This window comes from Arvicanthis niloticus, chromosome 6, assembly GCF_011762505.2.
Source record: "Arvicanthis niloticus isolate mArvNil1 chromosome 6, mArvNil1.pat.X, whole genome shotgun sequence".
NCBI classification, from domain to species: Eukaryota; Metazoa; Chordata; class Mammalia; order Rodentia; family Muridae; genus Arvicanthis; species Arvicanthis niloticus.
This window is the reverse complement of record NC_047663.1, coordinates 62,811,219-62,831,336: the sequence shown is the minus strand read 5'-3', so window position 1 is coordinate 62,831,336 and position 20,118 is coordinate 62,811,219. Positions and strand designations below refer to the sequence as shown.

Sequence of the window (20,118 nt, the reverse complement as noted above, 5' to 3'; positions counted from 1 at the left end):
ACAGAAGCAAAAAAAGCAGTTCGTCACATCATCATAACAAATAGACAGTCATGGCAGTATATTTTTGAGCAGGGGGTCACTGAATCAGGGTTGCTGGGAACTTATCTTCCAGGGACTGGAGTCAGAGACAAACAGCTGGTGGGTACCAAGATGGATGCCTAGCATAAAATGATTAAAGCCATGTCATAAATTAGGCCTTAGGCCCTAGAACAGAGCCTCTGTAATTCTCTTCTTTGCTTCAGCCCTCACTCCTTCCCTTTCATCGATGGTCCCCTGCCCCCCTGCAACTCCTTTGATGAGAACAGACTCTTGAGAGGCATATTTTTTTGGGAAAGCAGAAATGACAACAGGTCCTGCCAGGTTTTCAGCATGGAGGTCCAAGCTGGCTGGGGATTTATGTGATCAGACAAGAAGGCTGAAGCACCTGAGGTGGCCTCTCCATGTTAGTTTGGCTTTGCCTTTCCTGGAATCATCCAGGATACCTTGAAGGGCTTAGAGATTTGTTCATAAGAGTTCTCTGTGTGCTCTTAGCTGACAGGAAGAAAGCTTGAGTGTGAGAAAGTCTTGCTGACAACTCCCTGAACACATGGTCTTAAGGCTTCAGAAAACACTTGGCTTCCCAGCATGAAGATCTTTTGACTCAGACAACCTGGGTTAGTCTCCTAGACCTGTTGTGTGACCTTCACACAGTGACTCAGATTCTCTGTGCCTCAGTTTCCTCAAGAGCTGAGAGCCTTTCATGGGTATTTATGAGGCTTACACAGTTATAGGGGAAACACAGCAAAAGATGCCTGGTTCCCTGAAACTCTCAGAGTATTGGCTGCCCTCATTAGGATTATAGCCACTGGAGGGTCCCAGACACCAGAGAAATGTGAGGCTCCCAGGACCCAATGGGAATGACTTTAGCCATAATGCACAGAGAAGGGGGAGACAGAACCTGTGGAGACTACCTCCAGTAGATAGGCCCCTGGTAGAGGGATGGAGCTACCCACCCATCTCAAAGTTTTTGTTTGTTTGTTTGTTTGTAAACCCAGAAATGTTTCTGTCCCAAGGAAAAACAGGGACAATAAATGAACAGAGACTGAAGAAAGGGCCAACCAGGGAATGGCCCCACCTAGGGATACATCATATCTCAGACACCAAACCCAACACTGTTGCCATGCTCAAGAGGAGCTCACAGAGAGGAACCAAGTGTGGCAGTTCCTGGAAAGGTCCAGCCAGCAACTGACCAATGCAGATTAAGATGCTTGGAGCAAACCATCAGACTGAACTCAGGGAACCTGGTGGGGGAGCTGGCAGAAGGACTGGAGGAGCAGAGGGGGATTGCAACCCCATTAGAAGAACAGCATTGGCTGGCCTAAGCACCCAGTTCTCCCAGAGACTAGACCATCAACCAAGGAGTGTACCAAAATGGATCTTTGGCTCCAGATACATATGTAGCAGAGGATGGCCTTGCCCAACAGCAATGAGAGGGGAGGCCTTTGGTCCTGGGGAGGTTTGATGCCCCAGAGTAGGGGAATGTTGGAGTGGTGGTGTGGGAGAGTGTGGGTGGGGAGCACTCTCAAATAGGCAAAAGGGAGAGGGAGGGCAGATGTGAGATGGGGTGGTGGTGGAGGGGTAACCGGGAAGTGGGATATCATTTGAGATGTAAACTAATGGAATGATTAATAAAACTTTTTAAAAAAAAGATAATTTAGCCTCTACTTTTTGCCTTTCCTATTAGGCAACAGTGAAGTGGATGAACCTTCATTTCAAAGAACAGAAGTGAGAAGACAGAGGCATGGACTTGAGTAGGAAGTCTCCTGATGAACGGGCTTACCAGGAGGCAAGCCTTATTCACCCAGGGCCAACAGTTATCCAAGGACAGGAGAGGAAACCCAGGAGTCCCTGCCACTGGCCATCATTAACTAAGCTCCCAATTAAGAAGGATCTTACTGCACCAGTGGATACAAGTCCTTGGAGGCCAGGTAGGGAGCCTAGAATGTTCCATGCAGCAAGACTGCCAGAAAGTACAGAGAAGGCTGGGACATGGGACCTCTGGACTAAAACCTCCCTGGAGGAGGAGCCAGTAGACCACTCCAAGGCCCGGAAGACACAGCTTATCCTTCCCAAGAAGAAAACCATGCCCATCACCCTTGGGAAGTCCCTGAGCCAGGCAGAGAGAGGACCGTCACATAACAAGTGTTCATAAGCGTCTCTGGCCCACCAGAGCTAAACAAAAGGAAAGGGAGGGTGTCTTTCACCACCACCAGTGAGGGAGGTGGCTTCTGTACCTGGCATGAGATTGGTGGGTACACTGAGGAAGGAGGGCATGGGGCAGATATAGAGCTGGCCAGCTGGGCACAAGAGACCAGGCCAAGTGGGAGCCCTGGGGTAAAGGCCAGCTGTAGGAATCACCTGCTACTCTGTCTTCCATCTCTCTTCATATCAGCATTGATGCAGACCAGGCACATTTATCTATAGATTCCCACTGAACCGCCCTTTGCTTTCAGAAACCAAAAGGTAAGCCAGGCAGGGTGCAGTTATACTCCGGAAGGCGTTAGTTTTGCTCATTAACGGTAGATTCTCTGAAAGCCTTGAGTTCAAGGATAAAGAAAATGACATCCACATATGTACAATGTTTCCAACCATAAAGACCAATGAAGTTATGCTGCTTGTAGGAAAACAGACGAGAGTAGAGATCACGGTACACAGCAAATCAAGGCACTATCAGACAGGTTTCACCTTTTCTCTCATTTATTGGTCCTAATCTTTATAGGCACATAAAATGATATATGTGGAAATGACAAGAAAGTAGAATTGAAACTTGTGAGGAACAAAGGGGATTAACAGGAGTGGTGGGACAGTGACACGGTAGGAGGTGGGGTGGGAGGCAGATGCTCAAAGTACGATGGATGCCTTAAGTAGTCTTGTCAAATAAAATAAAAGAATTAAAACAATTTATGCCAGTCATGCATGTGAATAAGAGATATGAGCTCTCTTTGTTTATAAAGCTATGGGAACATCTACTTTCTCAGTACAATGGCATCAGTCTTTTAGGATATCTATTATGTGGTTTGCAAAAAAGTCTTTTCTGTTTAAAATCTCTCTAACAAGCACACAATACGTCCTGCTGGTTCTCCATTCTGCCCACTGCCTGGCAGAGCCTCTCCAGTGCATGCATCTTGCACCTTAAGAAGCACAAAGGATCACAAGAGGCAGATTGCTTTCTCTCTGTCTCTGTCTCTGTCTCTGTCTCTCTCTGTCTCTCTCTGTCTCTCTGTCTGTCTGTCTGTCTGTCTCTCTCTCTCTCTCTCTCTGTCTCTCTCTGTGTGTGTATGTGTGTGTGCACACATGCACACATGCAAACACATGCAAACAAACACACATACACACAACATCATAGCCTATCTTCTTTCTAAGCTAGAGGGGAAATGTTTAGTAGAGCCCTAATTTATTATTTGATCAGCTAGCTCATCCCAACCATCCAAACTGACTGTGTTTAAATCTTTATAAAATGCCTTCATTTACTTATAGGAATATGGAGCCAAAAATTAAGGAACTTCTTTCCCTGTCATGATCTCACTGAGATTTCTGAGAGGACCATGTAGTTCCTCCTTGAATGTTCCTCCTGAAGACATCTCAGACATTGGCTCCCCTCCATCTCTTTCATAATTCCAGTACCTTGGACATAAGTATGTTTTTAGATGGTTCCAGTAACAGTAGCTGTTAAAGTGCTACACTTTCTGTATCTGCATGTTGTCAATGGTCAGGACAAAACATACTCAAGATGTGTGGCTAGACTTTCATGTAAGAGCGAGCACAAGTTGATATTTACAAGATCAAGTGGAAATTTTAATAAAAACCAGGCTGTTTCTCAAAGATTTCAACAGAGATAACAGGGGGTTTTGTTTTTTTGTTTTTTTTCCCATGCCTGTGGGTCCAGAAGAGTAAGCAAGGCAGAGATGACGGCACAACCTAAAGTTATGTGGACAGCAAACGTTCATTTAGAGGTAGTGAGATATTGATATGAAGCAAAAACAAAAGAACTCTGTGGGGAAAGAAAACATTAAAAATGTTTCTTTTGACACTGGGTCTCACCAGGTAGCCTTGGCTGACCTGGAACTCACTCTGCAGTCCAGGCTCCACTACGTAAGAACTGTGCACCTTCCTGAGGAGGCGTGTAAGAACTGGATGTGTTTACATGTCAGTAATGACCAAGTGGGGGCCACGCCTTACTATATCCTCGAGCATTTTCACTGGTCTGAGTTATAGGAGGCTTGTGAGTCTCCATATGGGTGCTGGGAATCTAACCCTAGTCCTCTGGAAGAGCAACAAGTGATTTTAACTGCTAAGTCACCTCTCCAGCCTCTCTGGTTTATCCTTAATATATTGCCCAAGCTATAAAAAAAATTCTGGATTACCGGGGCGGTCTAAAAGACTCTAAAAGTTTACAAAGACAGTCTGAAAAGTTGTGCACTCAGATAAATTGCTAGATATCTCTTTGCCTAAGATTGCAAAACTCAGCATCTTTTTTTCCCATTAAGAGATGGAAAGCGATGGTCAGTTAATAAAGAACTTGACTCAGAAGCATGAGGAATCTGAGTTTGATCCCCAGAACCCACATAAAAAGGCTGATGGTGAATCTGAAACCTCAACACTGGAAAGGCAGAGATAAAAGATCTCAGGATTACTGGCTAGACTGCCTAGATGAATTGGTGAGTTCTGGACTGGTGAGAGAGCTATTCAGAGATCACTGTAGAAGAGGGGGTAGGGGTGGAGAGAGTATAACAGCCAAAGGTGGCGGATGACCACAGGGAAACCGCATATCCATACATGGCAGGACAGTCACACATAATGAACTTACATTACTAGATGTCATTCGCAAGGTCTGTGAGAGCCTACACAAGACATAATCTCTCATGGAAAAGGGAGGCAGGCATAAAGTGCCACCCCTAGCCAAGGAGCTATTGTTAGCTGCTGAGAGACGAAGGGTCAGTTTTCTATAAAAGTGTAGCCACTGATAACTCAAGACATGCATCCAAGAATATGTGGGTAGTACAAATTGGTATTGATGTGGGTAGTGGGCACAGTATAGAATGGGGAAGAAAGGAGGTAGATCTGGGAAGAGTTGGAGGAGAGAAGGCGCTCATGATCCAAAAACATTGGACCAAATTCTTGCATGACTAATTAAATTAAGATGAAGAAGGAAGAAAGAAAGAGAAAAGATAGATGGAATCTGAGGAACATCATTTGAGATTTCCTTCTGGCCTCTATACACGTGAACACACACACACACACACACACACACACACACAAGCAAAATATTGTAACTTTGGGTGTGATCATTTTGTTTCAGTAATAAATACAAAGCTACAAATAGTCATCCTCAGCAGAGAGTCCTGGATTGCTCTCATGTGGGGAGTGTGAACGGTCACGTTTACCCTCATCCGCTGAGACTACATTTCTCACAGCAGAGCTGAACCGTATGGAACCTGGATAAAGATGCAGGTCAACACAGACTGTGGACATGTCTATCATGCATACAGATTTTACATGAAGAAACAAGAGAATAAGAGGCTCTGCATGACTTCTAAAATCCTCTACAGTAGCTGTTTTCCTCTGATAAGATTTAAGGTTGTGGATTTTTTTTTCATTAATTTTGATTATTATAATGTTTTCTCTTAACCATAGAAAAAGTTGATTGCCAGCTTCAGGTTGACATCTTCATAGAAGTAGTCACACAGCCAGCGTGGTGGCTCACACATGTAATCCCAGCACCCTAGAGATGGGGGCAGAATTGATTCAAGTTTAAGGCCAGCATGGGATACATGGTAAGTTCCAGACTTTGCAATGCAACATGAGATCTTGTCAATCAAAATTAATCAATCAATAAGTAGTGAAATGATGTTGATCAGGCCTGTTTTCTGTGGTTTTTATGCAAACTTGAAAGGTTGATTGGTTGGCAGTTCAAAGCCTGTTTCCCTATCCATCATTTAACTGTTGGTGAGATGCAGTATTAACCAAAACTCATGGACAATCCCATAGTAACAAATTTACTCTTTTATTTTAAAACACGATCAATAGTTTCCACGGTTTAGTTTAGACAACAGATGCTTTTTGAGATACACAGGAGTCCTTCATGGTAGTGAATAGGTTTTGTTCAAGGTTCTGAACTTGTCCCCTCCCAATTTTTCTTTCTTTCTTGAGACGAGAGACCAGGATGACCTCTGCCTCCTGAGTGTTGAGATTAAAGGTGTGTGCCAGCACCACCTGGCTTCCCCAACATTTCTATGACCAAAAAAACCACTTTTAGATCTCTGAAATCATTCCTTTAAAAAGGACACAAGGCATACCTTTAATTTCAGCACTCAGAGATAGAGGAAGGCATATCTCTGTGAGTTCAAGGCCAGCCTGGTCTTGTTCCAGCTAAGATTGCATAGTGAGTAAGATTGCACTGTCTCAAAAAGAAAAACATCCAAAAAAGGGCAATACATGTAGAATGAAAACAAATATTATTCTTTTAAAAATGTGATAGTGGAGTGCTGGAGAGATGACTCAGTACTTAAGAACATTTGTTGTTCTTACAAAGGTTCCTGGTATTTACATGGTGGCTCACAACCATCCACTACTCCAGTTCTAGGGGGATCTGATGACCTCTTCTGACCTCTATGGGTACCAGGCTCCCATGCAGCACACATACATGTGCATGGCCAAAATATTCATACACATAAAAAAAAAATCTAAAAAGATTTAAAGTGTGATATTGGCTGATTTAACCTGATAACCCAGTTGGATGATGAAGATAATTGAGATTTGTCTTAAATTTCAGTCCCTTTAAGTTCATCTCTGTAAATTTGGGGCACTGGTATTCTTCTTGGTGTGGGAAGCCTCCTTAGAGAGCTGGCATTGGAAGTCTCCAGAGCCTGCTGGAGCTCAAGGCTCCCTACTCAGTGGCCTGACTTCACAATCACACACACCCCTGCTCTGCCTAGCAGAAGCTGAGTATAAACTCTGCCCTGTGAACCTGTGTCTTCTACCATTGCTTCAGATTACATTCCACACTGCTTAGTGCTTTGTTTAGAATATCTTCCTTCACTAACCCCAGGCCCTTCAAAACCGTTTCTCTCAGCTGAGTCTGTCCTCACACATAGCTCTCTTTACCCTCAGGAGAATTAAGTGACCATCTACTGGTCTCTTTCTCTTACCTGACATCACCACATTCTTCAAATTCAGACTACTACTTTTTACTGATCTCTTTTTAGACAAATAAGCAAATTTCATCCTCATCTCCATAAAATGGCATGGAAATACCTCCCCTCCCCCCACCCCCACTTCTTCTAGTAAATAAAGCACTTGTGTGCTGGTGTGCCCACATTTGCTCACAGTTCCTTCCTGCCATATCTTGGGCACTGGTTAGCACTTCCAATAATCATTTATATTTTTAATATACTAATTGATCTTTCCCACAACTGTTTCAATGTACCCTGGTGCTTAAAACCTTCCGGTTTACAAAAATACAATTGTCCCTCCAGTAAGAATTTTTCCCTCACCTCTCAAAAGTGCATTTCTCTGGACAGCTGTATTCTTACACCCTTGCTTTGGTTTCCCACCCTGCAGAGGGCCGGTAGCAGTGTCTGTTCTGAGATGCTTGATGAAAACTTCTCCATCCTTGTCTTGCCTGCCGACGGCCTCTTCATCCTTAGCAGGAATCCCCATGACTCTCACCCCTGCCACCACCACCATGATGCTCGAAGGCTGGGTTTCCTTTTCCTTTATGCCTCACATCTTGAAGCTCCTCCATGACCTTTTCTCCACTCGGTTCTCTGGTCCACGTTCTCCACCAGCACACTTCCTCTGGTGGATTGTGGGAGTCACTGTCTTGTTTTCGACACGTCACTGAGATTTTTAAACATAGAGTTTCTCACTCAGTTGTCTATATACTATTACCCTTTGGTGATCATTCACACAGAATTTTAAAATCCTGCAGGGCTTTTAACCTGTACCATCTGTCCCTGCTTCTCACCAAACTCTCCTAGGTACTTGCCTGGTGCCTCCATGTCTTCTTCTGTCCTCGGTGTCTGTCTTCCGTCTGGCTGCTCTACTCAGTCTTCTCACTGAGAAGTGGAGGCTAAAGCCCGGCGTGATCCACTGTGGTAAGTTCATGTGCTGATTCCTTTTCCAAGTCTCAGCCCCAGCTTGTCTGACTGTTTCACAGTGTCACCTCTTGGAGCTCAAGCCAGAAGTTGCTTTGTCTCCACCCCACTCCAGTATTTCTCTTCCCTTTCAGACCAGAGCATCCATTAATCTAAAGTCTTTCTTCCCTGGCTTTTTGTGTACCCTGTCAGACTGTAGCACTGACCTGGTACAGGTCAAGGGATCAAAATTATCTGCAGGCCTAATGACTAGATCAGTGGACAAGACTAGTCCAGACCTCCTAAATATCATCTGAATTAAGAAAATAGCTCACCGGGCAGTGGTGGCACACGCCTTTAATCCCAGCACTTGGGAGGCAGAGGCAGGTGGATTTCTGAGTTCGAGCCCAGCCTGGTCTACAGAGTGAGTTCCAGGACAGCCAGGGCTACACAGAGAAACCCTGTCTCGAAAAAAAAAAAAAAAAAAAAAAAAAAAAAAAAAAAAAAAAGAAAAAAAAAAAAAAAATAAAAAGAAAAAGAAAATAGCTCATACCTTTAATCCCAGCACCCAGGAAATGGGCAGGTAGAACTCCTTGAGTTCAAGGCAATCCTTGTCTACCTAGTGAGTTCCAGGCTAGGCAAGGCTACATATATACTCTTTCTCTAAACAGACAGACAAACAAACAAACAAACATACATACATATTGCTGGACAATGGTGGTGCACTCCTTTAATCTCAGCACTCAGGAGGCAGAGGCAGGTGGATCTCTGAGTTTGAGGCCAGCCTGTCTACAGAGGGAGCTCCAGGACAGCCAGAGCTATACAGATAACCCTGTCTCATATAAAACAAAACAAAACAAAACAAAACAAATGAAGAAGGGGTAGAGGAAGAGGAGGAGGAGGGAAGGAAGGAAGGAAGGAAGGAAGGAAGGAAGGAAAGCAAACAAATAAGCAAATAGGACAGTAAGCGAAGCCTTGAATTCCAAGACATAAAGATCTCTGGATCTTCCTTTTCCTCCCTGTCTCTCCCTGTCTCTCTCTCTTTCTCTTTCTTTCTTTCTTTCTTTCTTTCTTTCCTAGAAAGTCACTAATTAAAATACCTTAAAATTCTAGGTTATAAAAGAAGAAATTCTTGGCACTGCAGAAGCTTCTACTTATTCTTTCTTACCGTGAGAGCATTTCAAAGTTTTATTTTATTTTTTCACTCATTCCTTGTGTGGCTATTGAAGAGAATCAGGCTTTCGGTCTCTAAGGCCAGGCTAACTGTGGTTTAGAGAAATTTCTGTGTCCAAACTCCATGGGGCAGAAACAAATCCTAGTGCTTGAAGCACTGTGTGTGAAGGGTCCCTATTTAGTGACTACACTTCCTTTCACTCTGGCTCTGTAGACACCACACTTGGTTCTCATGATTTTTCTGACGGCCTCTTTGAAGTCTTTGTTCCTCAGGCTGTAGATTACTGGGTTTAGCAGTGGAGTGATCACGGTGTAAAAGACAGAAATGACCTTGTTGAGTTCCGGTGACAGATGTGCATTTGGGCGCACATACATGGAGATCATGGTCCCGTAGTAGATGGTGACCACGGCCAGGTGGGAACCACATGTAGAAAACGTCTTCATCCTGCCGGAAGTAGAAGGGATTCTCAGAATTGAGGACACTATGAAAATGTAGGACACGAGGGTTAGGAGGAAACAGATGCATAGCACAGCGATGGACAGGACAAAGATGGCCATTTCTGTCACGTAGACGCTGGAGCAGGACAGCTGGATTAACGGAGGGAGGTCGCAGAAGAAATGATTGATGCGGTTGGGCCCACAGAAGTCCAACTTAGAAATCAGGAGGGAAGGCAGGAAGCCCGTGCCCACCCCTGTCACCCAGGAGACTGTTACCAGAGCAGCGCAGTTGTCAGGGCTCATGAGAAGAGAATAGTGGAGCGGGTAGCAGATGGCCAGGTACCGGTCATAAGCCATTGCGGCAAGGAGAAAACACTCGGTAGCACCAAAAAACACAAAGAAGTACAGCTGGGCCATGCAGGCGGGGAAGGAAAGCATATGTCCCCAGGAGGCCAGGTTGGACAGCAGCAGAGGCACCGTGGTGGAGGTGTACCAGATCTCCAGAAAGGACAGATGTTGGAGAAAAGTGTACATGGGAGCGCGCAGGCGCGGATCCTCACTCACCACAGCAATGATCACCACGTTGCCTATGATGGTGAGGAGATAAAAGCACAGGAAAATGGCAAAGAGGAGGGACTGCCACTCAAGAAGGTTCTGGAATCCTAAGAGATGAAACTCAGTGACTTTGGATAGGTTTTGGGGCTCCATTTTCTGTGAAGGCAGAACACATTGTGAAAAACAGTATGTACAAGGCATAAGATGTTTGCAACATTTGGTGTTTAGGGTCCAGGGGTCAGTCCTCTAGTAGTTTGAAACTATTGTATAGAGTGTTGGATACTTGTTTGACAAAATGCAACTTCTAGGAGGAAGGGATTGTTAGGGCTCACAGTTGGCAGGTAGTTTATCCAGGTAGGGAGGGTGTGAGAGTAGGAGGGGGAGGTACTGTCTCCACAGTCTGGGATGGGAAGGTGTGTGTTTGGGGGTGGGGGGCAATGCTCAGCTTTCTCCTTTTCATTTATCCAAGACTCCAGATCAGTGCATGGTGCTGTCAGTCAGGGAGTCTTCTCAGCAAAGTTGACCTAATCTAGAAACTCCCTCCCAGACACGCCCACAGACTTGTCTGTTTGATGAGCTAGATGTCAAATCGACAATCAAATTGCACGCAGGTTTTCAGAGGAACAGTTGTGTTAATTCCAGCTTTCTTTTACACAAATACATTTTGTTTATTTGTTGTTGTTGTTGTTTTTAATTTGGGGGGCACAGAGTATCACTAGATACCCAGGATGGCCTGAAACTCACAGTCTGCCTGTCTCAACCAGTCATGAGCTGAAATCAAAGGTGCCCACCACCATACCCAACACTTACAGGTGTATTTAAAGTAACAAGTTGAATGTAGATAGTAAATCCTAGAAAGAAGTTTATCAAGTTCTGTTTCTTTGGAATTTTTGAAATACTGAAGCCTCAGATCCAAAAACATAAGAAGACATATACATAGTAGCCCACACACAGAAGGACAGAAGGAGGCAACTGCAGTCTCCTGACATGATGGGTGAGGTAGGCAAAGTGGGAGCTCTGCTTTATAGCAACATATCAAAAATAATATCATTGGAAAAAAACTCAGAAACTGACAAACACAACAAAATTTGATTAAAACCATGTAGAAAAAAAGAGAGAGATAATGCACTCTCTGAGGTCCTGGGAAAGTCGGTTCGCTCTTCCTTAAATAACATTTTACTGAAAGTCTACTGTGTGTGTTTGTGTGCCTGTCTCTGTGTGTTTGTGAATATGAGTATGTATACATGTGTATTATGTGTGAGCATGTGTATGTATGTGTGTGTGTAGGTGTGAGCAAGTGGTGAGCATATGTGAATGTATGTATGTGTGTATGAGTATGTGTGGATGTGTGTATATGTGTGAGCATGTGGTAAGTATGTATGATTGTATGTGTGTATATGTGTGAGTTTATGTGTGTGTGTATATGTGTATGAGTGAGTGTATATATGTATGAGTGTGTGTATGTGTGAGCACGTGTGAGTGTATGAATGTGTGTGTGTGGCTTAGTGATCAGCTCACTTATTTCTCACTCCCACAAAAGCCTTTCTTACCTATTAGGTAACACACTCCCTACTCTGACCCTTCTTCTGTATCAATATCCAACATGACAGACACCTTGTACTTTTATTTAAATTCATTGTCAAACGCAGCAAAAAGTCCACACCCACCTGCCAGACCTGAGCTCTGTGCCTCTAACGGAGTGGGATCCAGCAAAAGTGTTAAAGTGGTGGGAACCAACAAAAAGCATTCGCCTCCTTAAAACCCGTGCAGGAGGAGGGGCTGGGGAGAAGACTGGAGTTTAGTTCCCAGCACCAAGTCAAACAGCTCACAATTGCCTATAACTCCAGCTCCAGGATGCTTTTTTTGGCCTCTGCAGGCACCTCTACACACACACACACACACACACACACACACACACACACACACACACAGAAAGGGGGGGGAGGAGAGAATATACACATAATTAGCAATAAAATACATCTTTAAAATTCACAAACAGGAACCCAGTGCTTTTGTTCTCCCCTTCTGCTCACCTCTGCAGTCTCTTAGACTCTGAAAGGTCAGGCAGCCCTCCCACTGTCCTCCTTGGACTCAGCACTGGCCACCTCTCTGCTGCATTTCTTCTTGTTGACCAAAAAGCCACTGTTTGTTTCCCTTTTCCAAAACGGCAACACAACGAAGAAGGGTCTTGAACTTAATGTTTTCCAAACACTACTTAATGCTAACTCATTTCCCCAAATGCCTTTCTGGAGGGTGTGGCCTTCTCCAGCTGGGCCTATTCCGTTATCCACAGCTGTCAGGGCTTTTCTGTCATCTTTGCTCCTCAAGGACCCTGCCATGTCTCTCCTGGCCTCCCCCAAACTGTCCTCATTCCCAATCCTCTTCTGTCATTACCATCTCACAGCTCACTGATCTTGCCTCTTTCTGACCCACTGGTGACTCAGCATCCACCCCACATGCTCCAGATCAGACTCTGCATTTGCATCTGCATAGCCATAGATCTGAGCTGAGCGCCTCCCAGTCCACCCATCTTTCTGCTGTTTGCAACCTTTAACTATTTACTTAGATGTGGTTCTAGGGATGGAAGCTGGAGCTCCTTTCCTCTCGACTCTAAATTCTGCCTTGGCTCCTGACTCTCAGGTTCCTGCATGAGGCAAACCATGGGGTTTGTGTTGACAATTGCTCTGTTTGAAACACACACTAGTCTCATAGCGTTAGCATCTAAGCCTCCACATAAAGTGACTCTCCTCAGTACCTTTGGCAGCACACATGTCTCCCTCAGTGCCCAATATTTTCCACCTCACTGAAGAGTACATCTCCTCCCTCTGCCTTCTGATTCAGGGTAGGATTTGTGATGTTGTGTATCTCAGACTTGGTACTAGATTTTTTTTTCTTATATCAGCTAACTCCAGATGCAAACATTCCTAATTCCCATCTACTCTATGTCCTTCATTCCCCCCCCCCCCCGTGAACAAAGTGCCACACCCTCTGTCCTGTATCTTTGCAATGCTGTCTTTTGTAGTCCTCATGTCCAATCCACAGTACCCCAAAAGGTAAATGAGCTAAACATTTAAACCCCAGGCATACAGAGAGCATAAAGATGCCACGGCCACCAGTCAGCTTAGTCACCCCACGAGTTCTTCTGCTAATTGGCCACAGTGGTTCTTCATCTCGGATACAGTTTATGTTTAGTTGGTTCTGTTTTCTCCTTACATGTTTGGGTCACTCATTGGAAACACCACGTTCAAGTGGGTCCTGCATTTTTTCAATATCTTTAAATCTTCACATCTGTTATCAGGAGTGTTCTCCCTGGTTTTGCATGTGATGAACCAAGACCTTCGATCCACACGGGTGGCACTGTTCCCCAGCAGGGGGATGTGACCGAAGAGCTGCTGAGTCACGGCTATACTTAGAAATTCTCTTATAATCAATTATGTCATCTCTAAAATGAATGATCCTTTCTCACCTTAGCATCTCTTGCTTTCCAGTAAGTGTGTCACTACTGGGCTCATTCAAATGAGCAGTAAACACATTTTAAAAGAATAGATGGTCTGCAGGCTAATGAGACCATAGTGACATTGCACTAAGATACACTGAGGCTGCCAGAAGGTCAGCGTGGGTTCTCATTCGCCGGAGTCCCTCTACAATACACACACCAGTGCACAGCATGCTTCAGATACGACCTGCTCACTGCCTATTAAAATACAGGTCTCTTGGAAGGCGGCTGCTTCCAAATGGACTTTATTTACACTGAGCTGGAGAAATGCTCCTGCCCTCCAAAGTGCTGTGTTCTGAAGCCTTGGAGCCAACAGTGTAACCTCAGCTTAATTATGATGTAGCTCCCTTTATATAAAGTCAACACAATCAAGAATGTTACTAGTATTTGCAGCCCTACCTGTAGTAAAATAAGTGGCCTCTTAACTTCCCAAGTCCTCTACTGGAGTTACTTTTCTGCTATTATGGTTTAATTTTCTGGTCAGTTGAGGCACAATGATCTGTTCTTTCAGATAAATGGAGAATGTGTCTGGGCTGGAACTGTCACGGTCATGAGGAATAACACACTGGAGTCCGTGTCACTTTAAAATCTAACATTCACCCCCTCACCCACAATAATAGTATATGCACTGAACAGACACATACCGTGTTATCTCTAGAAGGCAATTTCATTTCCATGCCCATGTGGCTCCCCCATACCTGCTCCTCTGAGCAGAGCCCAGAGGCCTGAGGGCTAAGTGTGCCCTTGCCAGGATGAGTGCTGGGCTTCTATAGTGAGATCTGGGATCTGCCATCTCGTGCTGCTGTTGGATGCTGAGGGAACCAGACTTCTCCTTTCAATAGACCTGGGTTTCCTGGAGACATGGCCCTTCTGAGGCCCTTGTTCCCAAGACAGTCTCGCATAATTTCCCAATGAAGAAGGTAAACAATAAGACTCTCCTACTAAGATCCAGCTCTGCCCAGGAGCCCTCAATGACAAAGCTCAGGGGAGAGATGCCACTGTTACATTCTCTATGGAACGAACTTTTTCAAATTTTGAAATTAGGGTAGATCCTACTAATTTCAACCAAAAAGGTGTTTCATTTAATCCCAGTGGTCGTATGAGTGTGATGAACTTTCTGAAGGCAACGTAACTTCTGCATTCTGTAGAGAGGTATCTCACTGTTTCACTATAATTGTAAATGAGGTTAAATATTTATACAACTATAAATGAATTAGCTCATCAGTTAAACAGGTCTGTGCTAGAAATCACGATGTCTGTGAACGCTCAGTTTAACTAGGCTGATGCAGTGGAAGAACCTGGCCTGGGAGCTGGTACTCACTGACGTTTTGGAAGAAGAATTGGAAGAGGGATGGTCTTAAACTCATCTGTATCATCTGTAACATAGCAGGACTTGAAATAAAAACCAACTGGATGAAGAACTGTATCACCGAGAAGAGCTAATTTATTAAAATTTCTAGTTAAAATAAATACATTTTAATTTAAAAGAAAATATTAAGAGGTTTTATTGAGACAAGTTCTTAGGCTGACCCTGAACTCTTCCTCCTGCCCCTAACTCCCTAAAGATAAGATGACAGGTACATGCTGCCATCTCCAGCTACTTCTGAAGATTTAAAACCATCCATCCATCCATCCATCCATCCATCCATTCATTCATTCAATCAACGAGAATACATTTGACACTTATGAATGCCTGGGGCTCTTTCAGACATTAGGTGCATCAGCACCCTGTGACAGTATAGGCTGCCTTTCTTATTGATTAGTGTGGTGGTGTAGGCTGCCTTTCTAGTTGATTCGTGCTTCATTAAACTGATATTTTCAAGATATTTTGATCTGTGTGTATAGCCTTCATAAAATTTAGAGGAGGAAGTAAAATGTTGACAAATCTACATTTTTGAAATATACATAGTTCTGTGCTCCAAAGCCGAGCACCTGTGTTCAACATATGAGGTTGTCAGTTGGCTTATAATATAACATTCATCTTGGTTCTTTTGTGACCACTTTCACAGTTAATGTTTACCATAGGGTTTTTTTGTTTTGTTTTGTTTTTTTGTAAGAAAAACCCTAACATGCTGAAATCTTGTAATTATTTACTGCCATGACATTGTGGGTGGGTGTTAGTGTGACTGCTCTAGATGCAGTTATGGCTCGTGTAGTTGTTCACACTGGGCGGGGGGAGCTTCTCATGTCTGATGCCATCCAGGCCTAAGATCTGCGTCCTGGCAGAGGGATGTAAAGAAGCCTGCGAAGCTGGCCATGTACTCTTTTCTCTTGTCAGCTGCAGAAACAAATCAATAGAGCTTCTGTTTAGGTCAACAGCAGCTGGAGAAGCAGAGATGGGAGGGTCCTAGGGTTTACAAAGTTCAGCCCTGAGCCAGAGCCAGACAAAGGGACCTAGAACTTGGCAGTGTGTAGGCAGAGTGCTCAGACATCAGGCCTCCCAGACAGAGGTGTGACACGGAGAGAGGGTGTCAAGGTGCTGATGGTCAATGTTCAGCCAGGTCACCACAGAGCTTCTCTTTCCTGGGGCAAGAAGGGGAGATTAGATGGTCACACATCATCTCTTAGAAGGAAGTAGATGGTTTTGAGTGGGGGTGGGGAGCCATGAAGTCTGGTGAGATGGCTCAGCAGGGACTTACTAATGACCTGAATTCAATTATTGTGTCCGGTGGTATTAAAGGAAAGAGGTAACTCCCACAAGGTGTCCACCTGGCCACCACAGCACATGTATGTGCACAGAAACACACACACACACACACACACACACACACACACACACACAGAGAGACAGAGAGAGAGACAGAGAGACAGAGAGACAGAGAGACAGAGAGACAGAGAGACAGAGAGAGACAGAGACAAAGAAGGAGTTTAATTCACAATTAAAAAAAAACAAAACAAAACACCATAAGTTGTCAGTCAGAGAATCAAGTCATTCTGGTCCCCACATCTTAAGTTCATGTGAAAGAAAGATGTACATTAAAAAGAGTGGTTGCCATGAGTAGTAACTCAATATCAAACCTTGATCTAACAATGCATAACAACTGTTCTACTGCCCTGGGGTTCCTCTAATCCATTTCACCATCACAGATCCAAAGCAACAGTACCAATGGGCAAGGCCTTTGAAACCAGGAGCTAAAATAAACATCTTACTAAGTTACTAATCTTGGGCATTTTATCACAATACTGAAAAGCTTACTCACTCGATCATAGACAGGCAGGCTCCCTCCAGTAGCATAGTTCCATCCAGAATATGGACGCCACATTTGTAAATGCAACTTTTCCTCCCTTCTCTACATGCAGGAAGTGGGAGACTCATGTCTGATATAGTCAGCAAACACTGAGAATGAAGTCCTTGCTGTAGCTCAGAGTGTCATGCACTAGCTGGGGGTACATCGGCTCTCCTGCTGCTGTTTCTCACTTCTCAAATCTCTGTGCTCTGGAAGCTTCTAGATCATTAGTTTATGGTAAAGGGAGAATGGTCTGAGGCTTTGGAACTACATGAGAAGGGAAAGAAGAAGAAGTGTTTCATCGAATGCAGAAAAATAGGATAAACAGATCACTTAGAAAGAGGTCTTGAAGCTTGGTGGTGGTGGCAAAGGCGCTGGTGGTGGCGCTAGCGGTGGGGCAGGGACACACATCTTTAATTCCAGCACTAGGGAGGCAGATTTCTGTGAGTTTGAGGCTAGCCTAGTCTACAAAGTGAGTTCTAGGGCAGGACAGTCAAGGCTGTTACACAGAGAAACCTCGTCTCACCCCCCAGCACCCTGCCCCAAAAGGAAAAGAAAGAAAAACTGAATTAAATGGGTTTACAAAAGCAGTTGATTTGCTAACTTACTGCAATTTACAATACATTTTTGACACTCTAAATACAGATCCCAGATTGACTTGGAACTTTCTATGTAGACCAGGCTGGCCTCCAACACACAGAGATCTGAGTCAAAGTTGCATGTCACCACACAGAGCTACTCACACATTCATAAATGTCATTAGCATCTGGAGACTTTAGATACATACACTTGGGTTTAAATGGAAGGATGTCCTAAAGCTCGGGCTTTCAGTTGTTCAGAAGACTGCTCTACTTAGGCATCATACAAGAAATAGTGATTTGACAGGCAGGAGATATAGCCATGTGTTTTCTAGAATGTAATTCTATGATCTCATAGACAAAAGGTATTTTATCTATCTATCTATCTATCTATCTATCTATCTATCTATCTATCTATCTACTTATTTACTTATTTGTACTAATTGGGTGCACACTGTTGACCAAATCTTAGTACAGCTTTGCCAGTGTGAGGACAGAGGAGGAGGTTATTCTAAAAATCAAATTCTTTCCTAAAAGGCCCACCTGTCTCAGAACCCATATTAATCAACACTGTTCTTATTCTTACTTGGTCTGGAAAACCTAGAGTCTTGGTTGTTGGGAGAATTATCTTCAGGCATCACCTCCTTGTTTTGTCTATAAGGAATGCGGTGAGTGCCGAATCTGCATCGTGGGTGTGTATCTGTAGTGTGGACACGATGGTGTGAGCACCGCCTGGCAGCATCTTCCTGGGAGAGCAATTGATAACACTGAAATCCTGTCAGATTTGGGCACCAGCTCTATACTGATTTAGGACCATTCTCTGAAATCAAGCAAATGAATCAAACCACTGATTAAATTAAAACAGAGCCATCGAAGAAAAATGCCCGGTGTAAGGGTCAACAGTTATCCCGTTCCAGACAGTCACATCATGAAATCAGCAGTGATTTGTTATTGTGTTCATGAGCCACTTGGTGCCTAATTAAAAAGTCTCATTTTTGAATATCCCATGTTGAATTCACAATAGAGGGGAGAGAACTTCTGAACAATTAGACCCTGCAGACAAATTGAATGTGTTCCCCAAAGGTCTATGCTTCCTCTTCTTCTCCCCAGTGGGTTATCTGACTGTAGAGCCAGATCTGGAGGAGCAGCAGCCAGTATAGTTTAGAATCTGGATAATAAATAAATAAATAAATAAATAAATAAATAAATAAAAAAGGAAAAAAAAAAAAGCCATGACTGGTCCTAGGTACAGTGGAATGAAAGTTTACTGTAGATAAAAGTGAGACATAATCAGAGCCAGGGACATCTGGGAGAGTCCAGAATAAATATGACCAGGTTGAGCTGGGCCATGTGGGGAACCGGGAGGGGAATGGAGAGAGGAAAGAGGGAACCCAGGCACAGCAGTCAGGAGGTCAAAGATACAAAAGGATGGTAAACAAAATACAGGGAAGGGCAGCCCAACCCAGCACCGGCGCTGGAGAGTTTAGGGTACAGGCTATGCCAACCCTACCCTGTAACAAGAGGGACTGAGGGATGCTGGGAGAACCTGGAGGCCAGGTCCCCTTTAATATGTTAAATAGGCACCTCAGCTGTTTGTACCCGAGATTCACATATCAATCCACAATATATATGAGCAAGCCTCCTAAAAGACCCGGTTTAGGTCAGAGGATGGAGGCAGACAGGCTTGTATAACTCACCAGAGAACCTGAAGGGGATTGACAGAGCACTGGATGTGAACCCAGGTCTATCTCCGCTTCAAAGCTAAGAATTCTGAGGAAAATTCGGGGATCTGTAGGTGCTGCAATAGTGGTCTCAAACTTGCTCACCAACAAAAGTGAATGTTGCCTTAAGATACCAGGTTTCTGGCCCAGCTATGGAGTCCAGAGCTAGTAAGAACTACACACTAAGAGACCAGACACCCTCCCCGAATCAGAGTGGTGAATTGTGTGGGTGAGGCTGAGTGGTAGAGAGCTGGGGAGATTTGGGGTATAGCTCCTTGGTCTGGTACTTTCTATCAACATATTCATTGGAGAATATCTGCTTTTCTGAAAAAATTTCAAAAAATATTTGAGGCAATTTTACTTCTAAAAGAAAAAAAATTATACTCTGTAGTGTGTTGTGGGGCTGGATTTTGTCTTGTTTCTCTGAGAATGCCTGAGTCTTGTTAGAGAGACCACCTTCAAACATCCTCCAAGGTTTCTCTCAATTTCACTTTCACTCTTATATGTGTGTTGTAGGGAAGGACTTTCTTTTCCTGGTTTCTGTAAAGCAGAAGGGTTTGATAGAGTGTTATAAAGGGCTCACTATTTGGACTAGTTGGTGGAGGGTGGGAAGGACAGTCTCCAGTAGGTCACTTTGTGAATGAGTGCTGAGGGCCTGAGCTAAGTGAAATAATCTGGCCACAAAATGACAACTGCTGTCTGAATCCCTTTATACAAAGTAAGTTAGTGTCATCATAAGCACAGGAAGAGTGGGGTGCGGAGAGAAGTTTACTGTCTAGTGGGCATAGAGCTGCCACAGGATAAGAGGGAAAGAGC

At 44.1% G+C, this 20,118-nt stretch overlaps 1 protein-coding gene across 2 annotated transcripts; it reads right to left on the bottom strand.

The window, feature by feature from the left end:
• Positions 1–6,024: 6,024 nt before the first annotated feature.
• Positions 6,025–14,659, bottom strand: Or11l1 (olfactory receptor family 11 subfamily L member 1). 2 transcript variants are annotated; one of them, XM_076936767.1, is made up of 3 exons: positions 14,421–14,659; positions 12,314–12,434; positions 6,025–10,436 (listed from the first exon to the last, which is right to left on the bottom strand). In XM_076936767.1, the coding sequence occupies exon 3, from the start codon at positions 10,431–10,433 to the stop codon at positions 9,462–9,464; it is 972 nt and encodes a 323-aa protein (XP_076792882.1). In that variant the 5' UTR covers positions 10,434–10,436; positions 12,314–12,434; positions 14,421–14,659; the 3' UTR covers positions 6,025–9,461. The 2 variants fall into 2 exon arrangements, with proteins under 2 accessions (XP_076792882.1, XP_076792881.1); XM_076936766.1 differs by lacking the exon at positions 12,314–12,434.
• Positions 14,660–20,118: the final 5,459 nt, after the last annotated feature.